Source organism: Cyphomyrmex costatus, unplaced genomic scaffold, assembly GCF_001594065.2.
Source record: "Cyphomyrmex costatus isolate MS0001 unplaced genomic scaffold, Ccosl1.0 scaffold43, whole genome shotgun sequence".
Classification (NCBI taxonomy): Eukaryota; Metazoa; Arthropoda; class Insecta; order Hymenoptera; family Formicidae; genus Cyphomyrmex; species Cyphomyrmex costatus.
The window spans coordinates 3,274,091-3,288,639 of NW_017278534.1; the positions used below are offsets into that span (position 1 = coordinate 3,274,091).

General features: G+C 36.3%; 1 protein-coding gene across 1 annotated transcript in view; it reads right to left on the reverse strand.

The window, feature by feature from the left end:
* LOC108777350 (platelet endothelial cell adhesion molecule) overlaps positions 1 to 7,536 on the reverse strand; it is a 152,363-nt gene extending 144,827 nt beyond the window's left edge. Inside the window, exon 1 of the mRNA XM_018544209.1 lies at positions 6,789 to 7,536. Coding sequence (XP_018399711.1) covers positions 6,789 to 6,843 — 55 coding nt within the window. The 5' untranslated portion in view covers positions 6,844 to 7,536. The remainder of the gene's footprint in view (positions 1 to 6,788) is intronic.
* Positions 7,537 to 14,549: the final 7,013 nt, after the last annotated feature.

Sequence of the window (14,549 nt, forward strand, 5' to 3'; positions counted from 1 at the left end):
CCCCCCCCCCTCTCTCTCAGCATATTTTATATACTGTAATAATTAATATAAATTAAGACTTTCTTTATCGAGAATAAAGATATTTCACTACTTTTTTGGTTTTAACTTTTTAACTTTTTTGGTCGTATGCGAGTCATAAAAAGTTATCTACGTATATGTGAAAAATCTTTTTAATTAAAACGTAATATTGTAAAAGAAAATTAGTTAAAGAAATTCATAAAAATATGACTTGCACACAAACATGAAACTAATGCAAATAATCATCAGACAATGATTTGCCTCCATAATATCTGATGATTAACATTAATATTATCCAGTATAGTAATAATGTATGATATATTATTATTACTATTATAATTCACACACCACCCACCCGCAAAACAGAATATCATCTGAGTAATTAAGATAAGCAGTCTGCGAGAACAAATGTCGAGTGCATTAAAAAAAACCTCAATATTAATATTATTTCATCTTACAAATGAAAGGCTATTAAAATTTCGTATTTTGCCAACTGGAAATATTTCCACGTAACTCCCTTACCGTTTAATTAAAAAATTAAATTACATCTCTCTGAGTCTTCGAGATATTCGCGATTGCACTGAAAGTTTGCATCTAGCTTGCCTTTTCCAGTGCTAAACTACGAATCATCTCCGCGAATAATATTCGTGGTCGGTCGTTCGTGGTCCATTAACGCAGTCTCTCAATTATAACTAGTCACGACAGCGACAATTTCACTTCCGATACACGCGTAGATCGGCTTCAAACAACTGTCAGTACTAAAGACAAATCATGAGGCGCATTCGAGCTGAGCCTAAGTAACTGCACAAAGTTTTCGGAAGGTAAGAACCGAAATGCACTCGCTCGATACGCTCCAAATCGTCCTAACGTCGCGGCCGGCGCATCCGCGTCTAGTTGGCGATCTCGATACAATAAAAAACGTACCAGCTCGAAGTCTAATTAATTAAGCTACCTGTTCTCTTCTCTTACGAACGTCAACTGTGAACCGCCTAATACCGCAACTGTGTCTCGGTAGATCAGTTTGCGTGTGCGCGTGTCTATACGGAGCACTCGGTCGTGATATTCCTGGCTTAACGCCGCCCTCATCAAAATTGTAATTAAACTCCATACACGTAGTTCTCGATTCGGGCGGCTAATGCGTTCGCGACAGCTAGGCGTGTAAATAAATTCGCACGGAACGAGTACAAGCGTAATTCTCTCACATTAAATGTTGGCGATCCTTTGTTGAGCGCGCGCCTCCACAGTTTACGGATTTTCATCCGTTTTCAACTCATGGGTAGTTTTTTAACTCACTAATTGCACAAGCCGAGAATATTACTCTTACTTCCGTCGTAATTTTAAACGAATTACTTTATTTAACATGCATACTGTAGGTCTTCAATAGTCTGCAGTATACACACGGAAAAAATATTTTCTTAAAATTTACCCTGAAAATATAGTACATAGTTATGGTACGATACAATATTTTATAGATTTTCACCATGCATTTCAGTAAAATTAATCAAACTTATTTTATATTTTATCGTAGTTTTGTTAGTAAATAAGAGAGGTTTACATGAAATTCTTCGGAATACAATGTTGTCCCACAACTCATATATATTTTTAGGGTAAATTTTAAGAAAAAATTCTTTCCGTGCATATACCTGCATATATCAGGAGACACGATAAGTGTCTCGGCGCTAAGCGAAGCGCATATGATAAACATGATAAGATAAAAAAACCTATAACTATCAAGAAAAGTCTTATGGATGTGTATCTTGAAAAATTTAGTAAAGCACTCTTCATGTTAGATAATAGAACAAGCAACAGATACAAGATAACAATTGACATTTCAAAAATGGACATAGATATGGAGACAACTCACGAAACACATCTACATAGAAAGTACCCGTGAAAGTTTCAAAAATATTAGAACCGGCAACCAATATTATTCATTTACCATTTTATACAAATGTATAGAAATAAACAACACTAAGAAAAGGGCAATGTAAGAGTCAAACAATCAAATTAATGTAACGTCTAATTAAAACAAAATTTTAAAAAACACAACACATAATTGATCCATAAATATAAAAACATATAACTACTTAAAATATATATAATAACAAGTTTCGGTTCTTAGATTGAGCCCTCTTCAAACAACGGTTTTACGCAGAAATCGGTGTACAAATATTACATTATCTTTTCATAAGCCTCGTGGGTCTCCATGTAGAGATATAAAACGAAATTTTTTCTTATAACTCACCAACAAGATCACATGCAAAACTATAGTATAATCGATTTGTCGATAAATGTATAGAATATGGTATAAAGTTCATTATATAAGTTATAATTTTATAGTTTCATATACAATATATAAATTATTATTATTATTGTTATATAAAATAGTGCCTCATTTTTTTCTAGGAAAGCATTAGAAAAGTTTACTCGTTTGCTTCGATATATATGTGTGTATATATATATATATATATGTAAAATCTTTTTTAAAAATATAAAAAGTATTTTCAAATTTTCTCTGCTAATAACACAGAGATTGTTTCCATTTCGCTATTTTTATCCTGATATTAAAAACAAAAGATATAAAAGATACGTAAACTTTTTAATTCACAGAAAAATTATTTTTCTTTTAAAATAAAATACAGACTTATTTAATCATTGAAATAAGATGAAAAGTGGAAATAAAATATATTCAACCACAGTTTTTAATTAAACTGCAATAAATCTATATAGTGTGTATATATACCCAGGTTTATTGTATACATATTTCTTAAAATTAAAATAAAGAGAATATATAAATAAATAATGTGTTTCATATTATTTTAGAGTCACACAGACAGGTCACTGAAACTTCATGATCATTATATCGACCGGATCATTATATCGAGAATTTGCTTTCATGGCTAAGACATCAGACTATTAAATTAGCATGCCGATTCATAAAAAAAAAGCTGACTATTTCGTTACTCTAAAAGCTGTAAAGCTATGGAAAGATTCGTCGATTCTCCCAAACATTCATCCTCGTGTTTTCCGTTTCGGTCTCTTCGTTCTCGCCTCCTTCCTAGCAAACATAGCAATCGTCGAAAAAGCGTCGAGAGAAATCAAATGAGTTTGCGCGGGAGTGACAATGGAGTTTCGCGACTGTAATCAAGCTACTGTGAGTGGCGCGGGAAAAGGGGCCGCCGTGGAGGGTGAAGGGTTCGTCCTGCGCATTTGAATTTCCACGCAAAGGGAAACGAGATACCACCGATAGTGTCTAGAAATCGTCCGCGACGCGACGATAGAGACATTGAATTAAGCACGATGCAGACCCTTAATTAAACGCTCGAAATTGAGCCATCGATTAAATACTTTCTCTCTCTCTCTCTCTCTCTCTCTCTCTCTCTCTCTCTCTCTCTCTCTCTCTCTCTCACTCTCCCTCCCTCCCTCCCTCCCTCCCCCCTCTCTCTCTTTCTACGAGAACTTACGCTCTTCTTTAACACAAAACGTCTGAATTATCGGTGCGAATTCGTCATGATGACGACGGTATGTCGAATGATGTTCTCCGGCATGAATAAAAGATGCCGTACGATAAAGCGTAAAAACGCGTAAGAAAGTCTTTCGGGCCCATCAAATAGATGACTTCAAAATATATAGAGATCTACTTTAGCACTTATTCATGTATGTATGTATATTATGTTCATTGCTAACTTCAAATTAATATTATAGTTACTCTATTTTTTTGTTTTATAAGTATTAATATTACAGGAGGTTGACTTAAGAAAAAAAGAAGAAAGTTCTTGAAGCTGTTTCTTTACTTACAGAATACGACCCTTTACGAGAAAAGTAATCCCAAAATATGATAATTGCGCAAGTGCATTCGAAGTTTTCCTCAGAAACCCATGTTACTAATCCTTGTAATTGAAACAATTTCTCGCGTAAAATGCACTATGAATGCAACACGATATGAGAATAGAAAATAACATAAATACTTTTATTGTTAAAAGACTAGTATATGTAAACAGGATTGCTAATGGAAAACTTGGAAAAACAATCGATTCAAACTTCATGCTACCAATTTGTTCCACCGCCGTTATTTCGTGTCAGTTAACGTACAACGACTGTTATTTTGAGGTATAAACAATATACCGTAATTGCAGCAAATTTATATCTCGGTAAACAAAAAAAAAAACTTCATGGACCACAGCGCGAAAAGATCAACTCTTTTTCCCAAGTTGCTCTAATTGGCATGCTCTTTTCGGAAGAGAAAACCGTCGTTTTCGAGGACAGAGCTTCGCTCGTATGTAAATTTAAATTATTTCAATTGTCTCATAATCAAAATATTATAAACAAACAAGCGCCATTTTGTTTCGAAGTATAGAATACAATAACACACGTTAAATCTAATACAACTTTGTGAATCCTATTACAGCGTTGTCACAAATTCTTCATTCTAAACTTTCATAACTTTTTCCTAACTTTCAGACAAAATTTTATGATTTCTTCTGACTTCAAAAAAAATAATATTAAAAAATTTTATTTTTAACACTTCTTTAAATTTATTTTCAACATATTTTAAAATTATATTTTCGTCTTATTTGGAAATGATTAAATATTTTGTTGTAAGATCGATTTAATAATGTAAATCACTATGTAATATTACTATTAATGTTATTGACGCTTGTTATATTTCAGAACTGTGCGTAATGTATGCAGATTAAACTCTTCGAAAAAGCCAAGAGAATTTTAATTTTGCAGAAAATTTTACAAAATCCCCTGACTTTTTCCTGACTTGCCCGGACTGTTTTCAATTTGTCTGACACAATTTCTTGATTTCCAGTTTTACGGCCAGCTTGCATTAACGCGATGAAAGACGCAAATTCGGTACAATAATTATCTCCATCACGACTTGTTATTCGACTCGTTTTCCTACGCACCGACAACGTAAACGTTGTGAAAGAAATGTATAAAAAACGTGTGTAGAATACGAACGAATCGTCGTCGTCGACCACGTTTTTTTGCGCGAGGTCCAGCCGCACGAATGTTGTCTTTGCCTTTGGCGTCATACGGCGCGATGAGCGTCGAAACGCGACAATGTAACCAGCGGGAGAGCTATTTTACGAAGGAGACTTTTACACATGCATTACGGGGTGACAATTGTCACCTCGTTTTTCAATTCTAACCAGCTGAGTCTGGAAGCGCGAAGCACCGCGGCTTTTTGGCGAGTTGCCGTTCCAAAAGAGAAAATAAAGTATTTATTATGTCCTTATAACAATGAACATTTTTGTACAAAGGAAATGCAGTTTTATAACGGACTTTAATAATGTTTCTTCGCAATTTCTAAAGTCAATTTTTTTACCCTTCGAGAAGTGCTATTTTATAATAATATTCCCTTAACGTGGTTTTATCGATAAACTCCTATCAATTCCTAATGTACATCATTTTATATCCGTTATTTTGATATCATTAGAATAAAATTTATGATGATTCCACTTCACAGAAATATACCGAAGTGATGGAAGCTCTCATCTTGCGAAATTATATATTGCAGATTATAAAATAAGTTTAAATATGTAACGATAAAATACATTTAAAATTATAATTATAAAAATGTAATAACATATTTAAAAATTTTAGAACATATATTCTATTAAAAAAATTAGTTTTTTTACATTTTGAATCTAAAAATAATTTACGATATTCATCAAAGATACAGTTAAGATACTTTGAGACTTTGACAAAAAGAGAATTGCATTAATTTTCTTCATTTAAATATTACAGAATGTATTCCATTTCATTTCGCGGTTACGCGAAAACAATTTTCTTATACTTCCTCTTACGCAATATTTTATCGGTTGCGTTCAGTAGAAAAAGCAACCGTTTTTAAATTCTTTAATATCCGTTTCTACTATATAGATTAACTTTAATCTCGGTTCAACGTATGATTTTTATCTTTTTGCTATTTTCAGAACTAAAAAGAGTAAAAAGTTAGTAAACCGAGATTAAAATTGAACTGCATTCATAAAAATGAATATAAATGTGTGATTAATTCATACATTTACTATAAATCCAGTGAGAAATAGAGCAAAATCAATCATTAATCAACTTTACACAACGGTCGTTTTTTTTACTAAATGCAGCCAATCATAATCATACCCAGGAATGTATGTCACTAGACGACAAAACTTTACATCGATAATTTAGACATTTTGATTTCGCATTAAAGAAGAACGCAAATTTTTGATGTAAATAACGAGAGAGAGTGTTAGGGTCTACGCACAATAGGAAGAAATATTAGGAACAGATATTAAATATAAGAATTTTAAGAAAGCGCACATTCCACAGTACACAGTTCTGATAAGTTGAAATTCTTATATTTAATATCTGTTCCTAATATTTCTCCTATTGTGCGCAGCCCTTAGACACTCGGAGTTCCACTAATGAAGATTAACTTTAATTTCAGTTCGATTTTCTTTTTATCTTCTTCTAACTCCTAAGAATTAGAATTTTCTAAATTTTCCAATTCTAAGAATTAAAGAAAAAATAAACAATCAATTAAACCGAGATTAAAATTAATCTTACGTTGGTAGAACCGGGTCTTAATGAATGGCTCAATTTCGAGCGTTTAATTGAGAGTTAACACACACCCACGTACAGACACACACATACACACCCACCCACACATATCGCAAAACACATCCATGAGAATGGTAAAAGGTACGAGGGACAAATCGTTTTTCAATATCCTGAATGTTTTTCAATATCACGTCTCAATACACACGCAGGTGACTTACCTGCTATCGTCAGGAGAGCGACAGCCACTTCTAGCCACAGGTGGCAAGTCTTCATCTCGACGGCAGCGTGTACGAAAAAGCTCGAGCAGCGGTCCCTCGGCGACCAAACGATTCGCGGCTAACAAACACACTGACGACTGACTTCACTCCGCCGCGCCGGCAGTTAGGTCGCGTGAACGCAACTGGATGAAATTACCCGGCACCACATCTGCTCGCTTCGCACACCGCACGCTCTTTCCTTCTATCACGTTGATACGTACCACTCGCTCGCGATAATGAAAATCGGTGAACGCACGACGTAGTCTTTCCACACTACCACTCGTCTCGCGCGTTCCAGCCGGACTGACGGCACTACTGACGCGCGTCACCACCAGGATTCACCGTCCGACAGATTCACGTCAAACTTCACGCCGAACAACAGAGTCCCTCTCCGCTTTTCCGCGACGATTCAGAGCGGTCGAATTCAAATCACCTCGGATTTATCTCTTCGCGCGCGCCGCGTGCTCTCCGTAAAACTTTCTCCCGCGGCTGCCACCTTTTTTTGTTTCTGTTTTCTTTTTCTTTTTTCCTCTCCTTTTCGTCCTTTATACGCGCGTCGATCGCGCGACGCGTCGACGATCGACGACGAACTCGTCGACGTGCGCGTTATCGATCACCGTGTGTGCTAATGAAATGCAGCACGAGCACGAACCGAGGATTTTAAGCACTGTTGACAGGGTAATTGCACGTATATCTGCACCGGATTGCGACGGACGAGACTGAGCGTCGCCGCGCGAAGCAGTTCTGTCGCAAGTCGCGCCTGCGCGACCGCCCTTTTATCCCCACCAGCGCCCGCCGACGATCTCGCAGCTTCCACTTCCTTCTCCTCCCCTCCCGCCCTCGGCCCCGCCGCCCCCTGCCCTTGCCACCCCTGCCGCGGGGAAGTGAGCTCTTCGCTCCTTCGCGCTCTTCCCTGCGTCTCGCGTGGGTTTATCCCGTTTCCACCGGGAAGCCCCGCGCGCGCGATCTCGTTTTCTCGTCTTCCCTCCTGATGCTCGCTTCTCCGACGCCGCACACCTCACACGGCTGGCTCGCGACCGAGCACACACGCGGACAGGTCCCCCCCCTCTCGCGAAAATGCCGCGATTTTATTCCGCACCTCCTTCCGCACGCGGTGGGGACGACCGCCTGCCCCGAGACCCGCGGATTCAATTTGTCGGCCGAAAGTTGTTTTTTTTTTTTTTTTCCCGCTGAATGAATGCGGTTTGTTACGCGTATCATTATTCGGCTGGTATTAGGGACATTGTCAGCCCTTGTACGCCCTTGCGGAATCCTCAGGACGCTGTGCTTCTTCGCTGCTCGGACACGTAGGATAGGTTGATCGCATGAATCTCAATTTGCGCTAAGATACGTGTCCTCGAATCTGTCTTCGCTGAATTCTAGTCTTGCTTTTCACAGTACACGATTAAAAGACGAGATGTTTACATATTATACATCTCGTATCTTCTATTGGAACAATTACAATTTACTAGACGAGAATAAGTTAAGAGCTGAAAATGACCTTATTTTCGATTAAAATAGATCTTAGTGTTTAAATATTTCAGTTAGAGTGAATTTATCACGGACATATTCAATTCTGCAAACTGCTTATCGAAATCTTTTTCGGTCATAAACAGAACTAAAATATAGTAATATTACATGTTAAATTGACAAGCGACTTAATAATTTTGATGCTAATAAGTCTTAAATCTGAAAAGGATATTAATAATTTCATGCTAATCTAAGCATCTTAAGAACTGTAAATAATTTAATTTGTTGTTAATTAAAAATATTACCTCAACCGAGCAACTTAGATCTCCTGCGGTTTACAGAATTGGACATGTAAATAAATTTACCCTAAATATTTAAGCACTAAGATCCACTTTGACTGAAAATAGATTTACTTAATTGATTTATGTATTTGGAACGCCTAATTGAATTGTTCTCCGATTTTATTGAAATTATTCCTTTACTTCAAAAGTGACGTGCAGTTCAATAAATTAAGTTTTTCAGAAAAGGAGAAAATCTATTTTTCAATTGGACAGAAAATTATTGATTAGTTAAATTATATCGGCAAAAGAAACATACTCTTAAAAATATAATCAAATGTCACTTTTTTGTCATTTTCGCTTCATAAAAAGTCACCTTAAAAGATCATCTTTTTTTAGCTGTGATAATTTCAATTTCCTACGGAAAATTGTAATACAATAAATTCAGAATAATTTATAAAAAGTGACATAACTTGAAATACATCACCAACAGTTTATATTTATCTTGATCACCAAAATTGTAATTCTAAATGCATTCTGTAGAAAATTCTGCCTTTATATTTACAAAAATGATATATGTAACTCAAAGTATGTCATCTTCGTAGAAGATGTTACGATTTATTCAAAAACCTTTAAAAAACGATACAATTACTATTTGATGGACGGACTGTAAAATTAAGTTATAGTTTATTTTTTATAACTGATAGAATATAATGTTTACCTAACTTATTTATAATAACAACTCGAAAATCACATTCTTTTAATTGTGTTAGTTTTCTTGTAAGGGAATGACATACTACATGCACAAATATATTATATTTTATATACTATAATATTTAAGACGTTCGGCAAACACCTAATAATTATTGCCAAAATGAAATAGAAAAGGGAACAAGGAAGGTATAATTGTTCTGGTGTTGTGCACTCTTTTTAACCTCTTAAGTACATTAGTGACTTCCTTAGAATTGTCTTTTTTTTTTTTAAACGAAATTGTAGTTGTCCTTTTACTTTGCATTATGCGAGTATTTACATTTATTATATTGTTACATTATACTGTTTTATTTATTTCCACTGTGTGTGTAAATAAATTAAAATAGCATAGTTTGCTTCGTTATTATTTCATACTAACGAATTCTATAAAATATGAAGTTAAATTATAAAATTATATTTCATATAATTTATTATGAAATAATAACGCAGCAAATGTGGCATTTTAATTTATTAAAGCAGCAGAATCCGATTATGTTGCTAATATTGTTGAAGCGAGATAGAACTATTCGTACAGCAGTAGAGCTTTGCATCCAATTTGGCTATAACGGAAGAATTAAAAATTGCAAATGTGGCTCTCTTTCTTTATCATCGTAATTCTTCACGGAAAAAATATGATTTATTCTGTATCTGCCGTCAAACATTCGCAAGATACGTCGCGGAAATGTATCTATGTTGTTCCCTGTTCCCCGGAATTGATCCTCAGCAGTATACGGATTGCGTTGCCCGCAGGCGCTGCGAACTGCGTAATGACGTATGCTGATCGCTCGCGCAAGGCCTCGTTTCGAAAACACTGAAGCACGATATAGAGCACGATATTCGCAGGAAGCGAACCAGATCGGCATAATGTATCCCATGCTAGAAACCATAGATCATAGACCGAGTGACCTAATTTCCTCGATGCCATTGAAAATGCTTTGTTACAGCAAGTACATCAAGCGCATTGCTGCGGCTTATAATGAACTGGTACAAAAGGATTCATTTGTTACATATCTCAAACTCCTGAAATATCTATAATAAGTAATCAAAGATAAAAAAAATTTATTTTAACGGAGACAAAATATTATTAAAAGATATGATAAAATAACTAAGATGCCATTGGTACATACATATAAGGTATACTATTGAATCCAATATCGCTCCCTTTTGTGCAACTCTGGCAATTTTAGTTAGAAATGAGCAGATATTTCAACACACAATAGTACGAACTAAAACGTTACGAGCTCCATCCCTCAAGTATTTCATTTTTCGATCAATCGAACGTATTACTCCGAAGAACAACGTTAAAGGCAAACGTTAACTTTAATGAAATTTTATACAAGACGTAATATTATAGAAATTAATTTATTGTCTTGGGTACTAATCTGAAATAAAACAATTTTAATTCTTCGTAGTAATTTTATTTAGGAAATGATTTATAATATTTTTGAAACACACGATTACCTAAACTTTTGAAGATCTCTAGAATTAGGAGATTTCGCGACACAACAAATTAGACAGAAATCCATTTCCAACACACACTCGACAAGTTTAGAAAATTTCATTAAAATAAGTATATCATCAATAATGCTGCATCTTGATTCGTCTTGCTCTGAAACTCGACTTACACCACTTTCGGGATTAACAGCTCTATTACCTCTGCGAAACTTAGCCGCAATTCACGCCGCGGTATCTCGTACATCTCATTAATCGAGCGATTACACGTTTAATGAAGTGCGAACGTCTAAAATGTACTTCGAGATTAATTGGGGCGCGACTATTCTTAGATGCAGTCAAACTTTCGCCGGATGTCTCGCGCGCGCGATGGGATTCTAAAGTTCGCCGTGTAAGGCTTTAGATTAGAGCGGATAATTCTGTTCGGATTTACGCGTGCGCGAATTTCCGAGCGGATTTCTATACATAGACACGCGGAAAGTTTCCGGATTGCTCAGAGACGACTGGCGTCGATCGCGCAAAGATTTGAGAGTAACAGTATAAAAGTTAAGGGAAGGAGGTAATATTCTCTTATCTATACGTCAGAGCGTAAAACTCGCGTATAAAAACGCGTGTTAAAGCATGATCCGCGTTTCCATACCAGTGCGCAAGCTCTTTTGGATGATGGAATAGGAATCTTATTCGTCTTCGGCGTGATGCGGATATCAAAAGGCACTTGGCGCCGCGCATTCATGAATCTCCGATGCGCGATTTGCTGCTTAAACATGGAGTCGCCGCGGGAGCGTCATGGACCGGTCAGCACGCTCTTTATGGCGCGGTACATCTACGCCCGCAATTTATCTTTCCCACTCGCGTGCACCCTGCTTGCGCTGCCTTCCCCTTTGTCGCTTTTCTTTTCTCGCCTACCCCGGAGCTTTGCTCCCTCGTCTCGTGAATCTTGACCCCGGAAACACTGCGAAAGAAGGGCGCGCAGAATGAAGACCACGGGGTGCAAAGGAGGGTGTGAAGAGAATAGACGGTTAAAACATCACGAAGACATCATTCGTTACCGCCGCGTCGTTTATCCGTATTGTTACCCTCCTTATGACTGTATAAAACAGCCTTCCGTCCTCATTCATGACGGCACACGGCAACGCGATCGCGAATGAAAGTCGCGTCAAACCGAGCCGAGATTCGCAAGATCGCACTTTAATAGGATAGCACGAGCGAGGAGGAAAAGAAAGAGCGAAAGGCAAGGGGGAAAACAGGACGCTTTTTTCGGTCGTACCCGGGCCCGCCGGCATTACTCTCACGAGGACAGGAAGCACCGAGGCGGGAGGGTTGAGACCCCTGAATTATCGCGCGGAGTTATTTCTTCTTTCTATATATCGTTCTTTACCTCGGGGGCGCGCACACATACGAAGCACAGAGCTAGGGTACAACGGGCGCGGGCGGACACGGCGCTAACTCGAGCACGAAAAACTCGGGAAAGTTAGAAGAAGCTACAAATACGACGTCCTACACGAGCGTTCCGCTGTATATTTATACATATATACAGTTGAAACTCCATTTTATATTTCTTATTATGTTTCATATTTTTAATTAAACAAGCCTTTTATGAACGTTCACGTGCTACTAACAAATCCAAAAAAAAAAAAATTAGAAATTTCAAAGAACGAACAGTAAGAACTACGTACAAGCTAAGAAAGACCTTTAATGTTTAAATAAGTAATTAAGAACAATAATTTGTCTAACTATACAAATGTATTGATCCTAAACAAGTCATTTTCAGTTTAAAAGAAAAACAATCAATCTTTTTAATAAATTGCAAGTTTGAATGTGAAAATGTATTTTAATGAAAGTAAAAAAAAAATGCACAAGTTATCATATCAGAATAATTACAAACGTTTGGACCCTAATTAGATCATAACTTTTCGTATATCTGGAATCAATTTGGTGTTGAAGTTTAACGAAACTAACGATGGATACTATCTCTCTTTTCTACTTTTACTTATAATTGATGTAACATGCACATAACGAAGAATAGATACAGTAACAGATAACGAATTTTGTATTATTATCAACGTATATCATAACGATTTGTATTTTATAATTTGTAACATTGAGAATGAGCCGATCAGAGTTGAAACGTATGTTTTTTGTCACTTTATATTAATATTATTTGAATTAAAGGTTGTTATATTACTGGCTCTTTGCCCTTATTTTTTATTTATACTAATTAGATCATTTCAATGTAAATATTAATAAGCTTTATTGACGTGTTTTTCACAGTCTCACGAATACTTTCTATATAGAAGCTATGCGTTATCTCTGTGTTGAGATCCATTATTAAAATGCCAACGTTTCGTGAACATTATTATTACAGTTTGCTTCGTCAGGGCGAGAAGTAGTCTGATACTGATTGACGTGCAAAATAGTATAAATTTGTAAACATGAACGTAATGTACTCTCGAATATTACCTTAAACAATAAGGCATCAGCAATAATGTCACAAATATATGATACATTGGAAAAAATCTGATTGCATTAATTGGAATTTTGATAGTTTCAAAGTTAATAAAAGTATAAGTCAGAAACTTATAATTTTAAAATCTATCAAACATTCTAGTCGAGATAATCAGACATTTAATTACGATAATCAGAGAATTCTGATCAGAATACACTTTGTTCATACCTTTCGCTAGTACAAGTAAAACATTTTTCTCAGTGTAGTTAAAAAATGTATTTATAGTTTATGTGTAAATGCATTGGTAGAGAATAAAAACGTAGGATTTTAGTATCCTTTTTGTTTTTTCCTCACAAAGGACGAGCATCACATTGATCCATCTAAAACCGCTTCCTAGCTGAGAGCGTCTCGGACCTACGTGTCCCCGTTGTTGGTTCCCGGGACCAAAGTGTATGCGTTACCTACGGAACCGAAAGATAAAAGTTATGCGCTTTGCCCACGCCGTAGTGCGCTGAGAGGTATCGGGAATAGAGTTGGTCGGGGAAGAGATGCAAAAAACCGCAACGCACATCGTCCCGTCAGAAATATTGGATGACGCACCACGCACTCTTCTACAGCCATCGAAGCCGCTTTTGTTTTTCCCTCTCTTTCTCTCGATCTCCTATTCTCCTCTGTGTTCGCACGATATATTTTACGAACGCCTGGCTTTCAGCCGACGTTTTGTTTTGCCCTCGACGCCGAATGGCGCGACGCGAAAGAGATTGTATCACGGCCGCGAGATCTTTCGCCAAACTTCGCCACGAGGGAACTGGCGAGAAACTTCGCTGTTTATGGAGAATTGATAAACGCAGTATGCGCCGACGAAAAAATGCTGTTTGCAAAGTTCACTCGAGTTTCTCGGATAGATTAAAAATATGCAGTTTAAACGTTCTGCGAGAGTAAATATTGGACGTGCGTCCGTCATGCGTCTTCCACCGCAACCCCGCTCGCGGGGAAAAACAGGATAATACGGTCATATTATTTCTATATTTTGTTTGTTTCAGGAAAAAACAGCATATATGTATATAATCAACAGAAGCAAAACTGATTCACTATAGATAAGGACTGTAAACATTTTCCTCCATTTTTCCTCCAGGTAATTAAACTATTTGAAAATTTCTCGGTAATGTAATAAATGTGCTTAAATTTTCATTTTTTAAGAAATATTAATCTATATTATAGAATTTCCTTTTTTAATAAAATTTCTATAATATCTATGTAATTTATGTGTGTGTGCTGTGGGTATGTACATATCATTAAAAACATTTTGTATTTATGTTAGAAACG